This window comes from Vanacampus margaritifer, chromosome 11, assembly GCF_051991255.1.
Source record: "Vanacampus margaritifer isolate UIUO_Vmar chromosome 11, RoL_Vmar_1.0, whole genome shotgun sequence".
Lineage (NCBI taxonomy): Eukaryota > Metazoa > Chordata > Actinopteri > Syngnathiformes > Syngnathidae > Vanacampus > Vanacampus margaritifer.
Genome location: NC_135442.1, coordinates 2,813,563 through 2,827,708, shown reverse-complemented (window position 1 = coordinate 2,827,708; position 14,146 = coordinate 2,813,563). Strand labels below are relative to the sequence as shown.

Sequence of the window (14,146 nt, the reverse complement as noted above, 5' to 3'; positions counted from 1 at the left end):
AACATTCAGACCCATTCGCTCACAGGCGCATTTTCAGAAGTAGGTTGATAACGAAAAGATTGACTGTACTTGTATATTTCCAACTTGATTTCAAAAGTCATTAATTTTTGCTTGCCCGTAACTACAGCACTAACATGTCAGTCCAATTATTTTGTTGTTGTTGGACATCTAACCCCCCCTGCAGCAAGGACCCCCCCTCTCGCTCCCTTTTGTTTTATTACTCTACTGTTCTATCACTACAGTGCATTTCTCAGTAAGACTGTTCGTTTTAACCGTGTCAGAGGTTGGTAAGATAATTACCGTAGTTCCAAAAATTGCCCAAATGCCCTCCACAAGTATTAACTCATTTGCTCCCCAAAAACTTTCAGTTTTAAATATTGCCATGCTCCTAAAAACTTATTTATACTTAAAAACATTTTTTTTTTAATGTTTTTTTTTTGATGCAGCCTCTTACCTGAAGAGGTCGCTTTAATTTAATGGTAATTATTACAACAAAAAAAAAAAAAAAAACGCCAGCAGGTGGCAGCAGAGTAACGCGCGTGACATTCGCAATGCGAGCCTGTGGGCACTCTGACGTCAGTTTCAATCGACAGCAGGGGGCGGTACAGGATAAAAATGTCAGCCCCACTGAGATGGATGAAAATGGTAGATTCATCTGTTAACTCTTATTCCACAAGTTCAATATCGATCTGAATGCTGTGTTTGGACTAGTGAGGGCACATTGAATCAACATAATATTGCAAAAAGACATTTTTGCTCCGAGTTCCCCTTTTATGAGAGCATTTGCTATCAAAAATAGGTTGATGGAACTGACGAGGAAATTGCCTGCCAACTTAAGCGCTGGACCGACAAATAAACAAACAGTGTTCAATTATGAACCCCCCCCCCCCACCCCCACCCCCACCCCAGCACTTTTGATAACAGTTCCACCTTGGAGGAGGTCAGTACTCTTGAGTGCTTTGTATATATTTTTGTATATCCGTCAGTGACTTCACAAACTCTCCAAGTGGAAGAGAAATGACGCCAACCACCGAGTCTATTTATAGTCTTTTGTGCTTTCCTGACGCAGTTGAGAGCGCACCAACAGATGGGCTCGCCACCACAGCCTCTGGGTGCCTCTGCCCGCGAGTCTCTTTTAGGAGCTTGCGCTTGTCAATGGGGTCCGTTTTGTTTTTTTGTTTCTCCATTTGAGTTGATTTTTCTCCAGTCAAGCCTAAGAATAGGACGTCTGGGGAGTTGAAGTGTCTTTCATGTCAGCCCATTTAAAACCTTAGCACGCTTCAGCAGCTGGAGCGCAACCGCTGTTGACGAGGCGTCATCTCCGCCGCGCGCGCTGTAAAGTCCGAGACGTTTTGTAAACGCAAACAGTGGCGTTCCGTTTCGGGGAAACGTCAGCCCACCACTGAAGTTGCGGCGCTCGGCTTGGCCAGCGCGAGTTATCTTTGGCTTTTACGCAGCAACATGAATGGATTTAAGTGTGTAATATAGAAATATGTATATTTCGCTTTTGCCGGGAAACTTTGACCTCTCACTTGCTGTTTTGCTTTTTTCCTCAATGAATGGATGGACCTTACATGTTTAGTATTCAAATCTCAGAAATTGTCATCAAAAACATTCAAAGAGAATTTTTTTTTAAATTTCTGTCAAAATACACAAAGGACGAACTGTTTAAGCCTGTAGCTCAACAATTGAAGTTTGGCTAAGAAGCTCCTTGTGCTCAAATTTCCCAGATTAGGAAGATCAATTTTCTAGTAACTTTTTCCTGGTTGCGTTGCGATGACTACGAGTCTATCAAATCAGGAGATGTTCACCTCTCTCCCAAAAATATGTAATACCTTCCAGAAACAACATGTGCTTCTTTTTCTGAGGGTGTCTTGATTTTATTCTTTTTAGCCAACTTTTTGTCGGCCTCTTCTATGAGTTGTACGACTTCCGTTTGTGTCTCCGTTGTCATACCTGCGCTCTGTTCTGATATCTGACTTTTGGCTTTGTCAGCATTATGTGCACCTTCTCCAGGTATTCTTGGCCATACTTGACCGTTTTGTTGTTGTTTGGTTTTGAGGTAAACAAAACGGCAGCAAATTAGCCTGTATAGTCGTGGCAGAAAGCGTTTGGCAATTTTTCAGGAGTAACTCGCGCTCTGCTGCTCCTCCCACGAATGCATGTTCCATACAAACGTGGCGCCACTTAAAAGGGTCGTAGACAGACTATTTTGATTTGAAAACCACTGTTGTCAGATAATGATTTAGTATTTCACATAATTTAAAAAAATTAAAATAAATAAATAAATAATTGACTTTGTTGATGACTAATGGCAAAATCTTGTGGTTAATCTCCAATCTGCCTTTAAACTCCAGCTGGATTGCACTTTTGCTGTTGTAGGATTAATTCTCTTCCTCCTTGATAACACCAAACATTACAACTCACTCAAAATTGAGTTGAACAAAATTAATATACAGCATTAAAATGCACATCATTTATGTCATTGAGGTCAAGGAACTGTACAAAAATTCTGACATTTTTTTTCTTATGTTCTCTGTCCACCAGCGTTTCCTGCTTACCTGATACCTGCACAAGAACCTGAACCTGAACTAAAGGTGAGTTGTTTCAATTATCAACTGAACAGACTGTGCTTTAGGAAATTTTAATAATGGCTTCCAGATTTAGCTGATTATTTGTCAAGTTTATAAAAATGTTATACTTCTAAAATATAATACCATCACATAAAATATGACTTAAAGGGTAGTGAAAATACAAAATCTGACTCTGTCATAACTTTTCTTTTTTTCATGTTTTTTTTTTTTTAAATCAACTGTAACCTTGTCGCACAGCCACTAGAGGGAGCCAGACTATCACTGTGTTCAAGATGAATTGCATGAGGGAAGAAACCAAAATGCGCTCAATGGTGATGGTGACTGGGGGACATATTTTTGCACTGTAAATATGAAACATTACATATAAACAGATTTATTTATTTTTTACCAATATTTTTACTCTTTTAAGCAACAGTTCATACACTACGTCGGGTGTATGCATTGGCAAATGACCAAACACTAATGTCCCTCATCTCGTCCACAATCAGAAGTTAGCTGTAATCTATGCATCCAATAAAACTATGTGCAGCTTTGCTTACCTTTTGGCTCTGGGATGTCACATCCATGGTGGGTGCATTTTAGAACCTCTCTGCATGATAGTGCTTCAGAAGGTGTAGTTATTTGAAAGATGGCCAGCAGATCAAGTCATGGGTAGAAAAACTGTATGGGGACGGTCATTACAGGGATGTGATTTTTCCGCTAATTCGCGGAATTCCGCTTTTTTTATCTCCCCCCAAAAAAATAAATTCCGATTTTTTTTATTTATTTTTTATTTTTTATATAGTAATAGTAGTAGCTTCGCCCCCCTTGTCCCCCCACCAGGGCACTGCCCTGGACCTAGCTGGGTGCCAGCGGCCCCCAGACCCCCGGCTAAATTTTCAGATAATTTCACTTTGGTCAAATCACATCCCTGTCATTATGCAAATTAGCCTCATTGTTACTTCACACTGCAGAATGGTTCGCTTACAGACATGTTTTCCCTAAAAAAGGCAGACAACAAACTTGCTTAACGACTTGATTGTTTAATTCCACACTTGATTGGTGGCCAGGTACTCGAGACATTTATTTGCGTACGTCTTTAGAACTCAATTCTTCTTTCTACAGAATGCCCCCTTTAAGTCATAATTCGATTGGTGATGTCTGGACATGTGAAGTCCTCACACTCTTACCGCCTCCCCAGTCTCATTTCTGATTGGGCAGATGCAACCCGAATTTGAGGGTAGAAAACCAAGAGGAGGAAGGGGGAGAGAGAGAGAGAGGGAGGAGAGTGAGGGAGGGGAAAGTGAGGGAGGGAGGGGGGAGCGAGCGGAGTAGATCCAAAGACATGCTTCAGGTGTGAGCAGTTGTCTGAATGTCATGTGGAGTGAGCGCATTCAGCTGCAAGACGGCGGGGAGCCCACGTGCTGCAGCCGACGCCTGATTTAAGTGCAGGTTCGAGCGCCTCACTCAGCACACTGTTGCGTACCAAACAAGCCATGACTCTTGGAAGCGACGGCGCGCAGAATCCGCCGGGCTCCTACTATTGCCTGATCCGACGTAGGTTCAAGAGGAGGCGCAAGAAACGCTCGGAACGCAAAGGTAACACTCCCAGCACAGGGACGCACGCCCTCCACTGGACTGATGTTGTTGTTGTACTTCCATGGCGGCTTGTGCGCGTGCTGTCACTGGACCCAAATTGTGTGAAGTGCCTCAATAGCGGAACAATACGATGGCAAAAAGCCGTAAAAATCGATGTGAGCAGTGAAGTCATAGATGACAAAACACGGATATTCAAATTCTCTGTCTTTTTTTATGAATTGAAAATAATATTCGACAGTCAAGGATATTAAATGAAAGTCAGTAGTTTTTTTTTTTTTTTTAATTGAGTTGCTCAATTGATATGATCAAAAATGATTTTTAAATTGATCTGTTTGAATGCTATGTCACAAGGCTTTGCGTTATCTATGACATGTCAGGATAAAAGGACTAAAAGTCCTTCTAAATACACTCACAATGTAAGTAATCAGTTCCAAAAGATGTGGACTACTGAAATGATTCGAGCTGAAGTGCGGAAGCTTAGAAGCACTGCCGGTAAGAGACAACTGGCATTTGTTACGTTGACTCGGACTTGCGTTGTTTGGTGTCAATACTCGTTATAGGCTAAACAATGAACAATTTTAGCTTAGGTTAGAATTCCATCACAAGGCCCTTTTAAATAATTTGAAGTGTGAAATAAAGAAGTGGGTAGAAAACTTGAGGATAAAAAAAAGGATCGAAAACTACTCGAGTTCAGTTGACAAATTTCATTAGGCCCAATTCAGGCAAGCTCAAATCAGACAATAACTTATTTTTCTTAAGATCATTTTCCATTTCTTCCATAGTGACTTTTACAAAATAATACACCGTAATTTACAGCTATAAATGGAGGCTGCTGTATTTGTTTTAAAAAAAAATTTTTTTTTGGGGGGGGGGGGGGGGGCTCAAACTATAGTAACATTAATGCTAATTTCCATTAGCCTCGTCTATGGCATTTAGCAATACTGTATGTTCGCAATAAATGAAATGATTTTCGTTTGACAAAATAATGGGTGTTGTTCCCCTGCGTATGCCGTAATATTGCTGTGTGAATGAAGTGTACTAGAGTCTGCGCTTCAAATTGCACTAGACTTTGGTGTTCCCCACAATATATGTGGACTGTATCACTCGTTTCCTTAAATGGGAATGTCATGATGGGAACGTGGTCTCCTTAGCTCTTTGACTGCCAGACGTTTTCAGAAAAGGGATGCCGTGGGTGCCTATGGAAACACACATACTGCCAAAACAAGATTGGACTCTCATCTTCCATCAGAAAAAAAAAGTTTGTTTCTACCTTATTCCGTTTTTGAGTAATCAACAATAGAAAATGGTTAGTTTCACCTGTTTTGAAAAAAACGTCTTTTAACGTCTTTGGCACTCCTCCATAGGATTTTACAAAACGTTATTTAACGTTTTTGGCAGTCAAAGAGTTAATTTGCTCCTAAAGGGGAATTAAGTCAAACAGCAGAGGTAGTAATGGCCAAATCGCACCTCCCAATATTGTCCGGCCTCTTGCTTTGAGAGCTGCCACTCTACCCTCAGCTCCTCTTCCTTTATCAAGCCTGCTCCATTGAGCCAAATAAATCCGCCGTTGCTGATGCTGCATTTTTTTCCCCCTCCTCCCGTCCCCCGATCCTCCCTTGAGCTCCGTTTGCTGTGTGACTGACTCCATCTATCAGCATTACACGGCTCTGCCGCCACACCTTCTCGGCCTCCCTTATCACGGGGCACTGAAAGTGGCACTTTCTCAGCACTAAAAGAGAAGCGACAACGAAGCAGGACTTTGGGCAAAGTCTTGTAGAGCCACATCCCATTGGTCAGTTTTGTCTGTATTTATACGGCAGGTTCCCAAGTATCAAGTGTGTTAAAGTGAAACTATTAAAACAGTCAAAAGTCAAGCTTCGGGCTTGGACCCTTTCCCACACAAGTGGCCACATTCATTTTTTTTAACTCATTCATTGCCATTGACGACTATAGACGTCAAAAGTTCAATTTAATCATTTCTATTAGTTTAACAATTTTTCATTTAATTTCATTTTTTATGAAAACCTTTTTTTGTACATTAATAACATATAAAATTATCATGCAATTAATTATGATTAAACGCCCCTTTTTTTCTTTTTTTTTTATATATTTGTTTTTAAAATTAGGCCCGTCAGGTTGTAATTAATCACATGACTTCACTAGTTAACTTAACGATTAATCACAAATTTGATATCTGTTCTAAATTTACACAAAAAAAATCATACTTTTCATACTCTTGTTAGCAAAAGTGGATTTTTTTTTTTTAACTAATAGAAATAGTTAAAGATTTTTTTTTACGTCTGTAGCCGTCAATGGCAGTGAATGAGTTAAATTGTAATTTAAATCTACATTTAAGTTGGAGTTTGAGTTTATTTAAACATGACAGAATAAAACCCAAGCAAAAATACTAACAGTAATAAACATACAACAACAAAATGAAATAAAATAGCTACAAAACAAGCCAAATTCAACAAAGCGAACCTAACAACGATTTTCCATCTTCAAAAAAGGAGTGGTGTGAAGAAGTTGCAAGACTTATTAAATCCCCTCCCTTCGCCATAGTTTCTTAGTTTTCAATGGTAAATAAATAAAAAATACAAAAATATATTGCTGAGGATAACAAAAGTAACTAATAATGACAGGGATGTGATTTTTCCGCTAATTCGCGGAATTCCGCTTTTTTTTTATCTCCAAAAATAAAAATTTAAAATTTCCGTTTTTTTTTTTTTTTTTTTTTTTTTTTTTTTTTTAGTAGTTCATTGTGTATGCACATGACTCCGACAGATAACATCTTCTGCTATAACAAAGACATTTGTGGTATGTTCTAATATGAATTACTTTTTTATTTGGTCATGATACAATTATTTGTTCATGAAATTTGAACTCTTCAACATTATTTATGTGTTAACTTAGTAATCACATTAGTTAGATATGATGATATTCTCAGTGATAGTTTTTAAAAGCAAAGGCAGTCCAATGTTTTTGAATGTGACTGATTTTGAGTTGACTAAAACTGCCATTTTATATGGGATAGTTCAATATACATTGAAAATTTATGCTGTTGTTTTGTCTATTTCTTTGTCATGTGAGTGCATTGAAAGTACTTCAAAACACGGAAAACCCATGAGCTCCGGGGGGCCGGCGGCCCCCAGACCCCCGCCTAAATTTTCAGATAATTTCACTTTGGTCAAATCACATCCCTGTAATGAGCCACCAAACTGCATTTCAAGTGACAGATATAAGGCGATGTTCATGCATGCAAACAATAGTACATCAATTAAATTTAAATCAGTCCTGTAACTGTAAGCTCCACATTATTCCACTGATCAATACAGCTTATTAAAAAAACACACAATTCTGTCACTTAAACTCTACCATGTGAATCCAGCTATTGAAAAAGCTTGTGAGAGCGAGAGGCCGATACTAATTGGGTGAAGTAGGTCACATGTCAAAAGTGAAGGCAAAAATCTCTTGCCCCTCATCGCCAGGACAGCGAGGTCAGAGTCAGTAGCACGACCCTGCGGCGGATACTCCATCAAGTGGAGATGAATGTCTTTTTTTGCGGGTCCTTCAACACGTCAGTGTGGGCAAGACCAGGGTCAGCTCCATGACGAGCACCGTCTCTGTCTTTTAAACCAGTCCACTCTGCTGCCCCCAATAAAAATATGTCCGCTCAATTTGTTGTAATGAAATGTGTTGAGCTTTTGGCATAAATGGAATCATAACATGATTTAGAAGTTTTTTCCACAATCTAATTCTGAACATTTGAGTATGGGTCGGATAAATATTGTTGGGGGGCAATTTTATGCAAATTTGACAAATTGTGGCATGACAACATGGCAAGGATTTTGAACGTCTCGCTCGCTTACAGACCAATTTTCAGGAGTAGGCAGCTCACAAAAGATTGACTTGGTTGTTTAAATTCACAGCTCTCCAGAGACACAACTTTTTTGTAGAAAAGCAATTACAAAGTACATTTTCCATAATATATCCACTAAAAATTGGAACACTTGGTTAATCCCTGTGGATGAATGGCACGAGTGTCATTTAAATTTTACACATACAAAAGGTTTTTGGTCATTGTCATAATTTCATTTTTTTTTTTGCTGCTGGTTGTATTTGAACTCTGCTCACATAGGAGGCTGCTTTTGCTTTTTTGGCGCGGACAATACTTTGATTGTCTTTTGGTTTGCTTTATTTAGTTTGAATTTAATCCTAATTTATTCTCCGGCAATATCCATTTTGGAGCATTTTCCCTGATCATTCATTACCCACGCAATATTGTGTTGTCACAATATAAGCACCCAACCTACCTAGAAAGTTTTATTTTCTTTCACCAGAAAAAAACTATATTCATAGATTTTTACATTCTTTACTAATCAGGAGTGAAACACGAGTTTCACCAAAAAGCGCTGTTGTCTGACTAAAAAGAGAAAACCCGCTTTTTGTGTAAAGATATGTGTCAAGCAGAACCGATTTTTTTCTTTTCTTTTGTGAATCCTCAAAACTATAAAACAACAACCAAAAACAAAAGGGCTTTTGATGGCAAAAATCATCTTTTATTTACAGCTATACAACTAAGAGACACTGTGAGCTACACTGACACTAACATCGATGTATTTTTATTTTTTATTTTATTTTTTACATGCTGTTCTCCATTCACTCTGCATCATCTTTTCTCTTGAACGTGACACACTTTCAACCATGTATTGCAAGACATACTCTGATAAAAGCTGGCCAATATAAACGCCCAGGGCACTAAATTATTTTAAAGCGCATTTTGCTAAAAGAGGCAAATTTAGCATACTGTACATATCCAAGGAAAAAGGTTCATAATCTGGAAAATAAACTGGTTTGTGGTGATGGCATGACCGTCGACTATGATTTATTATTTTGCCTTCGAATGAAATAACTGCCAAGCAAGACACTTCCAGAATGCTGAACTTCAGCATATCTTCCAAATGATAAGTTCCTCGATGGGTCTCTCATAAATGTGCCCAGCCATGACGCTTGTAGGCGTTGCTTTCCAATGGGCCGTATATGAAATATGGAGAATGGGGGGGAGAACAGTGGGATTTTCTGCAATGCCAGCAGAATCTCAAAAATGAGCTTTGCAACTTGAAAAGAGGAGGGGGCGGGCGGTAAGACGGCTTTGGGGAGGAGGAGGGGGGAGGCTTGCGCTACCTGATGCCAGCTTGTTTCAGTGTCATTAGTCACTCGTGTACGACATAAAATCAAGTGAGTTATTGATCTGCTTGTACTCTTTTGAGAATAATCCCACCGTTGACGTGCAATTAAAATCGACGCACAACATCGATATCATGAAAAGGCACAGGTTAATTGGCATTCTATTATTTGAACCCAAAAAAAACCCCAGCACCACCGAGTCCGTTTGGACTGCTGGGGGGAGAGAAGGGTTGGGGGGGTATTAAACAGAAGTGCACAAATCACTTCGGTGGGTTTTAGCCTAATGGAGTGACACTTCACAGCCCAAGAGATACACGCAGTCAGTTTATCACCACATAAATAAATTCTGATCATGTGACTCGAGGTGTCACAGTGCAGATTCAAAGGAGCCTGAAATTTAGTCTGAAGTCGTTCAATCATAAGGGCCTGTAGAGAAAATGTATTTTTGCATAAATGCAGTCAAAGTAAGGAGGATAGATTCCCAAAAGTGTACAGTTCAATAAATATACTTAACATGTGTAGCGAATGAGGTTTAACTCTTTGACTGCCAAAAACGTTAAATAACGTTTAGTAAAATCCTATGGAGTGCCAAAGACGTTAAAAGACGTTTTTTTTTTTTCAAAACAGAGGTGAAACTAACCATTTTCTATTGTTGATTACTGAAAAACGGAATAAGGTAGAAACAAACTTTTTTTTCTGATGAAAGATGAGAGTCCAATCTTTCATTTGGTAGTATGTGTGTTTCCATAGTCCAAACACATAATTTTCTGTGGACCTTGAAAGATCAGTCAAAAATGCTTAAATCGGCTGGCACTGGCGACATCCCGTTTCTGAAAACGTCTGGCAGTCAAAGAGTTAAACACAAGTGAGCGTTCCACAGGGATGTCACGATAATCGGGCCTTATTAAAAAAAAAAAAATCCAAAGTCAGCCAAGACCCGATTATCAGATATTGAAAAACGCTAAAGGCGGACAATCGTTATTATTACACCTGTTCAATATTTACAATGCCAAATGTATGTTGCCCGCACTGCAATGTAAAATGGATCAGTAGCCAATTTGGAAGATCGTAGAGAAGGTAAGAGTTAACCTCGCATCTTCCATTTCTGTGTCTACTACTATTTCTCATCGCGTACCGAGTCTCTCCCGTTTTAAAAATCAGTTATGATTAGTGATGGCAAAATGAAGCTTCATGAAGCATATGCGATACTTTTTGACTCCTTTAGATGGTGCTCTTGGTTTAAAGATAAAGGCAAGTGCAATAAAAAATTATTACATTTGCATTGCATCGTTGAATCATGAGTGCCATCTTGAGGAGTCAAAAAGTATCGCAAGTGCTTCATGAAGCTTCATTTTCCCATCACTAGTTCTGATGTTGTAAATCGGTAAGTGTGCGCTCCACTTTAGTTCTTCCGCTTACCTTTTTCTCCCTTGTGGTTGATCTTGATCTCCATTTTGACACATAAGGCACATAAAAGGGACTGTTTTCCCCACCAGAAAAGTTTGACATATGTTTAGTTTTTTTGGATTTCTGTTGTTGTGTTTGAAGAGTGAATATTTGCACACAGGTGTCAGTTTTTCAAAGTTCCCCGGGCGCTCCATTGGGTTGCCTGAGCACTGAGCACAGCGGCGTTCGTCGGTGTGCCGCACGCGTTGGTAGCGACGCACACAATTCGCACGGCTCTGAACACACTCGGCCATACACTCGGATTCCCCAGAGGCGCTTTGTGTTTAGCTGTGTCATAAATCAGAGCTGTCACGTCGATTTTACGGCGAAAAGAGAAGTGGCAGGCGCCCAGCGACCTTGAAAAGGAAAAGAAACCAGTGAAAAGAGCAACAGATTTTTTAAAAAAAAATGTTTTATTATAAGAGAGCAGTGGTCACAATCTCATTTTTACAACTGGAGGTATACCGTTTCACACAGTAAGATGATGTTGTCTTTTTATTGACTGCGTGTATTTGTCAAATCCTCCGTGGCATTAAGATTTGATTGGGTGCCTCACTCATGTAATTGTGATGTCTCGACAACTTTGATCACCGCTGTTTTCTCAATTTAATGATTTCACGACTGTGCCGTTTTTTTTTGTAGTTGCGTGTAACTCCAAATTGTTGAATGTGAAGCAGGACCGAGCACAAAAAAATACCCAACAAACCAAGTGGGAGTTCATCATGTGCCAGCACGCTTCCTCTTCTGGCAGTCCTTGATTTTGCCCAAAAAAATACAAAACAATATTCAATGACACCAGTTCAAAAAGCTGAAAATTCAGGATCATCTTTTTCGAGACATCCAAAAGGTCTTTACTTTACTGACTTTGTCAAATTCAGCCCGTTTGTCAAAATTGCCTTGTGTGCTCTTAATTTCTGCCTGGTTTCTTTTTACTTGATTTCATTCAACGCTGTTTAGTTTCAAAGTGTTGAGTGCATTTATTGTGTCGGAACCTTTCCCTAATGAAGACTTCCAATTTCTTGCAAGCCCGTCCGGCAGGCTGACGGTATTCCGCTTAAAAACTTCTTCTTGAAGGGATACAGTTGAGGTGAACGTTTTATCCACGGAGCGGTAAGGCTCCCAAGGCAAATCTTTTCTGGCAGCCTAATTCGCTTGCGATTAGAAGGGCCAAATTGAATAATAGACTATGAGGCAAGCGCGCACGTGTGACAGAGTGGCTGCTGGTGGGTGGCGGAACTCCGTGGCCCACTCCACCTCGGCCCATCAGTTCCCATCAGATGGCGAGACAGGTACTCCCCTTTGGCCACAACCCCTTTCTGTTAGGGCACAGGGGCCCGCACATGTACTCCATTATGGTGTTTTACCTGCTCGCCACCTGGAGACGCCACCTGAGAAAGCATTAGACCAGAAGAGAGGGTTTGGGGGGGTGGGTGTGGAGATTCTGACCATCCCTCCAAAAAAAATGCTACAATTTCTATTAAAATGACGCTTTCGTTCATGAAGTAATCACTGGGCTGTCAAAGCTTTATTGAAGAAAGTAATGGGATTCGAGGACGGTGGAAGTAGTGCTCGGTGAATATCATAATATAGATGCTTAACAAGGATCTGCAACATTTTTCCGTTATTCTTTTTTTTTTGACAGACTTGACCTTTCTCTTCACTGCCTTGGCAATTGTAAAGACACGACAGATGTGCTAACGTATTTTTTGGGGGTTCGTGATTGTGAGATCAATGTAGTAGTGATCACTTCCCACATTACTCATTCACTCCCAGCCATTTTCACCGAAGCAACCCCCCTCACTCCCGGCCGGCTGTTTTGCTGGATTTTGACTGATTTTGCAAGGCCCACAGAATATTGTATTCTATTGCTATAAAAAACATGGAACCTACCAAATTAAAGATTAGAGTATCTTCTTTCATCAGGGAAAAAAAAAAAGTATATTTATATGTGTTTCCGTTTAGAATATAGCTAAGTTTTATCATTATTCACAAAGCTGTTGAAAACGCTGGGAAAAAGAGCATGTTGCAACATGGCCCCGGCTGATCTCTTATACTCTGCTGCCACCTGCTGGTCATTTTTTTTTGTAATAACTAGAATTATTTTAAGGGACCTTTTCATGTCAGAAGCTGCACCAAAGTCTTCTGTAAGCTCTAGCATTAAAAAAATATATATATATATATTAATACATTGCTGGGAGTGCAGGACAAAGTGTTAAAAAACATACTTTGAATGAGTTAAGTTATTTTTTTATTATTATTATTTTTGCTTTTTAATTGCACTGTTGGCTTAGTGTCAAGGCAACGTCCCATGAATGTCTCCAGATTGGAATCAGAATCATATAAATTATGATAAATGATGCCTAAAACTAATCAATTGGACGCTTGGCCCTGCAGTGTAAATTCAGCCTATTGGAACATTCGTACCCAACTTGTGTCAAGTCATTGAATTGGAAAGACCAGCTAGCTACATCAATGAGCGTTTCCTGCCTGTTATGTTAGGATGTGAGGAAAACTGCTGACTTGATTCCCTATTGGGGTGTTTTCCCGACACAGCATAAACCTTGCGGGTTCCATATATAACATCACATGCATCTCGACGGTTGACAGAAGTCGTTACCCAATTATCATGCGACGTAGCTCAACAGCAACATCCGACCTTGACGCCAGGATGGAATATGAACGTGACCTTGTCCCTCTTTAACTCATTCACTGCCATTGACGGTTATAGACGTCAAAAATTAATTTGAACTATTTCAAGTTTACATTTTTTTTCCCAGTTTTGTTAACAAAAGTATAAAAACCTAGATTTATTTTTTTTGTATTAGAACAAATATAAAATTTGTGATAAATCGTGAGTTAACTAGTGAAGTCATGCGATTAATTACGTTTAAAAATTGTAATCGCCCCTAATTTTTAATATTTTTTTCTTAAAAAAAAAAACATTATTAAAAATTTTAAATATTCATGTATTTTTTTTAAAATAAATTTTAATATATATATTTTTTAAAGAAAAGGTTATTAAAAATTAGGGGCATCACATGATTAAAATTTGTAATCGTAATTAATCGCATGACTTCACTAGTTAACTCACCATTAATCGCAAATTTTACATCTGTTCTAAATTGGTTTTCATACCCATGTTAACAAAAATGGAAAAAAAATGTTAAACTAATAAAAATAGTTCAAATGATTTTTTGACGTCTATAGCCGTCAATGGCAGTGAATGAGTTAACACGTTACCCTTCTACCGAATGTTTTTGAATATGTGAGGCACGGCCTGGTGGGCCCGATCAGTCTGCGTTAAGACTGCTGAGAGGACCGTCTCATAGGCCGCCTCTCCT

General features: G+C 39.2%; 1 protein-coding gene across 4 annotated transcripts in view; it reads left to right on the top strand.

Moving 5' to 3' along the window:
- Positions 1-14,146, top strand: part of adarb1b (adenosine deaminase RNA specific B1b) — a 101,750-nt gene that overhangs the window by 60,446 nt on the left and 27,158 nt on the right. For 2 of the 4 annotated variants that reach the window (XM_077579478.1, XM_077579477.1), the window contains one exon: positions 2,548-2,597. Coding sequence is in view for 2 of the 4 variants with exons in the window: in XM_077579476.1 (XP_077435602.1) it covers positions 4,070-4,172 (103 nt within the window). In the remaining 2 variants the exon portion in view is untranslated. Of the gene's footprint in view, positions 1-2,547; positions 2,598-3,916; positions 4,173-14,146 lie in introns of those variants that run through there. The other 2 variants (XM_077579476.1, XM_077579475.1) reach the window with 2 other exon arrangements.